Raw genomic sequence first — 6,125 nt, 5'->3', positions numbered from 1 at the left:
GGCTTCGATCACTTGCTTTACCACTGCTGACATGCCTGGATAGTAAATGTACTTTATGGCTCTTAGCAGGCATTATTGAGTACCCATGTGTGAGTGGACTTCAGTCCTCAGTTACAGGGATCACTAAAATTTCCCCTTTTAGAATTAACCGCACTGTCAAGTCATCTCTCGTGCTTTAGTGGGGGATAGCTTGCAAGCTGGCAGGTTGTTCTTGTTCTTTGGCCACCCTTGGAGAATTAAGGATTTCTTGGACTGCCTTCGTCTTCTCTGTGTCTTCTTCACTCCGGTACCAATGAAGGAGACTGCGGTCTGTTGGAGTCGTACATTGTCCCTGTTTAAGGCAATGTGGCGTTCGCGCAATCTCTGTAGCAAGGCGTCGAGGTTCCTGTTATGGTCTGTGATGGTGTTCTGCTCATTCTTTTTGTTTCCATGGATCAAGATGTCATCTGCGATGCCGAGAACTCCATTAAGACCCTCTAGATAGGTGATAGGTGGACCCTCTTTTGAAAAGTTCAGAAGAAACTGACAGATCGATGGGTAGTCAGCGCCATCGGTGTCTTCCAAATGGTGTGGCAAACATTGTCAGCAAACTGGATTCATAGTCTAATACACAATGCCAGTACCTTATGGTTGAACCAATAATTTACATGTCTGCATACAGAATGAACTGGTTGAACCAATAATTTACATATCTGTATACAGAATGAACAGTGGCGGGTCCATCCTTCCCCCCCCCCCCCCCCCCCCACCCCAAGTAATTGAGAATTGAGTGATACGAACGACAACCTAATTCACAAGTAACAAGAAAACTGTTGTTATATTACAAATGTTTTCAGTAAAGCACTGTTCTGCAATGTTCAATAAATGGGCTCCTGATCAAGCAGATTCTTCTAACAGGCATCTAACAGGCATCAAGGTTCCGTTAGGGGTCATGACTTTTACCCTGCGTTCTCGACTATCATCTCCGGGGAAGTTCTTTACAACTTTTCCAAGGGGCCAATGTGACCGGGGAGCATCGTCATTCTTTAACAGGATTAAGTCACCTTCCTTTAGGTTTCGTTGTTCCTTGTTCCACTTGGAACGAATCGAAAGATTGGAAAAATACTCCCCGCGCCACTGTCGCCATATCATATCAGCAAGTGCTTGGGCCATTCTCTATCTCTTGCGGCTATTAATTTCACGTTCTTCCAATCGACCGGATGAGCTGTTGACAGTATCACTGACCGCGGGGAGTGGTCAACTATTCACTATAGCGTCTGCCTCGACAGGGACTGTATCGAGTGTTTCTTCTGGCAGACCGTGGTCATTTATGACAGCCTTTAATGCTCTCTTCACTTGCTTGACCACAGAGTCGAATATCCCTCCCATATGTAGGGATAAAGGGGGATTGAGGTACCATGCAATCCTTTCATGAGCCAGCTCTCTAGTGATCTGTTGTTGACTCAGTGATTTCAAAGCCTCTGTCAGTTTCCGGTTAGCTCGAACGAAACTCGATCCGTTGTCCGAACGCATTGTCTTAGGGGCTGCCCCTTCTTCCACGAAATCTTCTCAAAGCCATGATAAAGGAATCAGTGCTTAAGTCGCCTGCTAGGTCTGCGTGAACCGCGCGGGTGGTCAAAAAATGTAAAGAGGCATCCCCATCTCTTTTCAAGAACTCTTCCTCTCTTAACATTCATCGGACCGCCAGTGTTCGCGAACGGAGGCTTACCAATGGACTCTTACTCGAGAGTGCTCGATTTGCTTGAAGATCCTTATACTCTTCCTCAAACGATTCAATTTGGGCTATTATGCACAAGGCCGACGAGCTTTCCTCGAGGTCATCAGCGCACAAGTTCTTGGTCTGTCGCTCTGGAGGCGAGTTCCGTCTCCTTGCCTTGCACCTTAGCTTGAACTTATACCTCATCCACCACGCGTATAACCGAATAAGCCTTTTCCAGGTAGAGTACTTCTCCCATTCTACTACAAACATAGAAGGGGCGGTCAGCGTTGTTAGGACTGAGGCCCTGACTTCCAATTTGCTTTCGTTGACTTGCAAGTCTTCTTTGAAAGTCGGCATTCCTCCTAAGGTAGCGTCAAATATTGAGGACCGCCGATCCACCGACATTTTGGAGTTAGTTCGTGAATCTTCTTCCCTCTCGTACAATCGTCAGCTTCGTTCATTGTGCCAGGAATGTGGTGCCACTCATTGATGTCTGATTTGGAGGTGATTTCGGTGACCCTGTGTGACACTTACCCGCTGAATCTTCTCTGGGCGTTGCTGAGGTAGTGCAATACGATCTTGGAATCGCTACAAAAACACGTTTCGTTAACTTTAAAGTCGATCTCTTCAAGTATCTTGCTTTTCAGTCCAGCAGCAACAGCCGCAGCCTTCAACTCCAAACGTGGTATGGTCAATGTCTTGATCGGTGCTAGTCTGGTCTTGCTTATAACAAAGCTCACATTGACTTGTCCAAGAGTGATCGTACGGAAGTAGGTAACCGCTCCGTAAGCGATTTCAGATACATCACAAAAGATGTGCAACTCAACGCTTTGGCACTCGTCATGATGTAAGCCGTACCATAGAGGGACAACGATGGGCTGCAAAATCGTCAAACCGATCTTCGAAACTTGCCACTGTTGAAGTATGTGGTGAATCAGCAGGTGGGCCATATCAGATCCAACTAGAAGTATTGCTTCGCAGCCGTCAAGACCGAATTTGACCCTGTTTGGCTTACCAAATCTTCAGGTTACATTGGGCTACCGTGAAGCAGCGATATTACTTGTTCATCAACAGAATGGAACCCTTCTTGCTTATCCATCACTTAGCTGGCCGCAGTTTGCATCCGGTTCAAACAGACCGTTTCGGTTGGACTAATATTAAACTCGTGTTAAACGCAACACCAACATTTTCCTGTCGACCACATTCGCTCTTGCCTGATCATATGGGAATTTACATATCTGCAAACAGAATGGACAGCGGCGGGTCCACCCTGAGCGCAGGTCTAAAGTTCAAGAGTTGCAACAGCTCAGTGAGAACTCAGTGATTTCATCGAGAACTGGTATCTGGTACGTTCTCTCTTCAGAGCTTGAACAAATGGGATCAGTGACAAATTTATCTTCATAAACAGTAATCAAACCCATTTGTTGAGCTGCTCTGGCCCCAATACGTGGTGTCAAATTTCTCTCAACAACAAAAAATTCTGCAGAGTAATTTTTTTCCTGTTTTCGGGTTGTCCATAATAAGTCTTGTGGTTTTCTGTGTTAAAAAATGCTTTTTGTTGTCAGATTTGTGATTAGTTTTGAGTTAGTGTTGTGGATTTTTTAATTCTTTTTTGAGAAATGTTTTTGTGTAGTGATATTTGCGATTCTGGTCAAGTGTCCTTATCGGCCACCGTACCACATCCACACTATTCAGCAGTAAATATTGCGATTGGCAATCCCGCCTTTTTTTCTCTGTAAAGTCAATGGAAGCCCCGTTAAAGCAATCCGTGTTTTGGGCATCACCACCGGGGATCCCCATATCACTATTGATTTGGGAATGGAGATGACCAGGACGCGTGGGTGCCCATGCATATCACTGTGACACCGCCGTAGGGAAAGGAAAGAAGAGAGACCCTGGGAACGAGGTGGGTTTAAGTACCCGTAATAGACCATATTCGTATTCCCAGTGTTGGACTGGAACTAGCTTGCAATGGAGGCTAATGCGGGGGAATATATTAAAGAGTATTTGCATTTGAAAAGATTTCCCCGCATTAGCCTCCTTTGAAAGCTATTGTAGTTCCACTCCAATACTGAGAATACGAATATGGTCTATTGTTTCCCGAGTATCTCCGAGTCAACATCCAAGAAAATGTTAACAAAAGACCAAAGAGAGAAGTGATCCTCGCATTTATCTGAACAATTTAAAGTGCCCCTGTGACCAAAATATCAATTCTTATTTGTCTAAAGTAAACAATAAGCGACCATAGTTTTAAGCCTTGATAAAAAAACACTGGTTTATCTTAACTGGAATTCTCCTGTTTAATGGTCCGCCATTACTCTGACTTTAACTTCTTGAGAGAGCTGGATCGAGAAGAAAGTTACGTCAAAGACTCACCAGTTTAAGAGTGCAGTGCGTGTGTACGGCACAGACTTAATAGAGGGTCTGAATGGGGGGAGGGGGGGGGGGGGTCCACATGTCGGTTGCCGGTTAAAATTTCATTACTCTGATGGTTGTCGGTTAATATTTTCGACCTTTGTCGGTTGTCGGTAAATTCCAGTTAATTTGTTTGTCGCTAGTCGGTAATTTTTTCCTCGTTTTGTCGGTAGTCAGTAATACTTTTTAGACCTCTATCGCTAGTCGGTTAACCCCATTCACACCCTCTTAATATGCAGCACGGGAGTTTTGGGCTTTCAGACTTTTAAACTCGCGTTTTGCATATATAGTGAGCCTTTGACGTCACCTTTCCCCGGTTCCAACCCCCTGAACTCCAATCGTCAGTTTTAAACGTGAGTTACACTCAAAGTGAACGGCCTTTGGACAAAAATCAAAGCTCAAAATTTTGCCAGGCAGGTGATAAACAAACGCACTTTCAAAATCTGAAGTACTGAAAAAAATGGAAGTGATTTTTTTATCACAGGCGCATTGTCTCTTATAGACACTTGAAAAATCAAGCGGCTTCAATTAAATTATCCAGATAACTATGAGAATCAATTCTCCCTTTCCTTTATAAACCCCACTTCAAATATATTTTGATCATATCTCCGTTAATTTACTGAGCTCAGAAACTACCACCTTCTTTTCCTCACTTGCGAGAATGCCCCATCTCGACAGTAATCTTAATTGAAGACGTCGACATCGTGTATTAAAGTCTATTGCTAAAAATAATATGTACAAATTCTTTCATGATCCACTACATTCTCTTTTATAAAATACCAACGGCATTTCTTTTCTTTTGCAATATATAAGGCTGTTTCATCGACTCAAAATAAGCCCCGTCCCAACATAGTCAAAATACACCTATTCAAATGATTGCGAAATTGCCTCAGCGATCTGAATGCCTAAGCCTCCAAAATGAATCTTTCAGCCAGTATTGTATCTCTGCCACTGTGGTATATGGATTTGGAAATCAAGACGAAAGAAATTCTACCCATCCTTCAAGGGTTTCCATTTAACTATTACGACGGTATTCAATCAATGCTGCATAAACGCCTCCTGATCCTGACAACAAGGCATTAAAATTTTTCGTCATTTGTATTGTGCACTTCTTTCATCATTGACCATCATTGTTGGCACTTTGAATTGTGCACCCCTGCCAAGCTAGTATGTTTTGAGTGGCAAGAACGGCTTCAAGTTAGTTCATGTTCCAAATAGCAGCATATAGTCAAAAGCAGATAGACCTTCAAAACAAACACTGCACTGATCAACTTTTTTCCGCTTATACGGTTAGATAGTGAATTCTCGAATCCTTGCATAAGTTCGGGACTCTCGCCCGGGGACCCTCGTGGGCCGGGCTTATACAATCTCCAACGGTAACAAATGCCATAGTTGCGTGAAATCATGTACAGTTTAGTTGCTCTGAACTTATCATTAATTCAGGCCCAAGGAATCCTGTACAAGCCTTATTGTACAAGCCTTTTGTCAACACCTAATTATGTATTTCATGTAAACAGTGGGATCGTCTGTCTGCCGTTTTGTCGAGGGTAACATTTCGTGGGGCGAAAGTTCTTTGTCGAGTGCCAAGGGTAAATTTTCAAGGGTCTCTTTTTACCAAATACGTTGTTAAGAAGAAATTCAATTGTGATGAGCCTGACAGAGAGTAAAGAAAATAATCAACTAGGGGATGTTACCTTCCTTAATGAGTCAATAAATTCTCATAACTGACATAAATGCGTCGGGTCAGCAAGGAAGATTTAATTTCTAGATCTAGGACCCCAAGATGGTTGATCGCGTTGCGCGAAATTCTTAACAGCTTATCCTTGTTTTGTCAGTTTTTGAATCAACGTCATTTACATTTCCTGTAGGCATGCATTCCAATCTCTTTCGGTGAGATTTCCTGAACTGTGGAACAAAGCTGCACTCGTCCCTCACATGCCCTTAAATATGTTCTTCAGTTTCATAAAGTTATATTTTTTCGGCTGCATTCAGATGTTTCAACCATTTTAGA

The 6,125-nt window shown here is 43.2% G+C and overlaps 1 protein-coding gene across 1 annotated transcript; it reads right to left on the bottom strand.

Moving 5' to 3' along the window:
* Positions 1-2,229: 2,229 nt before the first annotated feature.
* LOC137995866 (uncharacterized) lies at positions 2,230-2,649 on the bottom strand. Its single transcript, XM_068841330.1, has one exon. It carries the CDS (start codon positions 2,647-2,649, stop codon positions 2,230-2,232), a length of 420 nt encoding a protein of 139 aa, XP_068697431.1.
* Positions 2,650-6,125: the final 3,476 nt, after the last annotated feature.

This window comes from Montipora foliosa, chromosome 3, assembly GCF_036669935.1.
Source record: "Montipora foliosa isolate CH-2021 chromosome 3, ASM3666993v2, whole genome shotgun sequence".
In the NCBI taxonomy this organism is placed as follows: domain Eukaryota; kingdom Metazoa; phylum Cnidaria; class Anthozoa; order Scleractinia; family Acroporidae; genus Montipora; species Montipora foliosa.
Note: the sequence above shows the minus strand (reverse complement) of the source record. Positions and strands in the feature narration are given on the sequence as shown.

Bases quoted from the DNA above. Each gene is read 5' to 3' on its own strand.
- LOC137995866 (XM_068841330.1), bottom strand. From the start codon at position 2,649: ATGGCCCACCTGCTGATTCACCACATACTTCAACAGTGGCAAGTTTCG.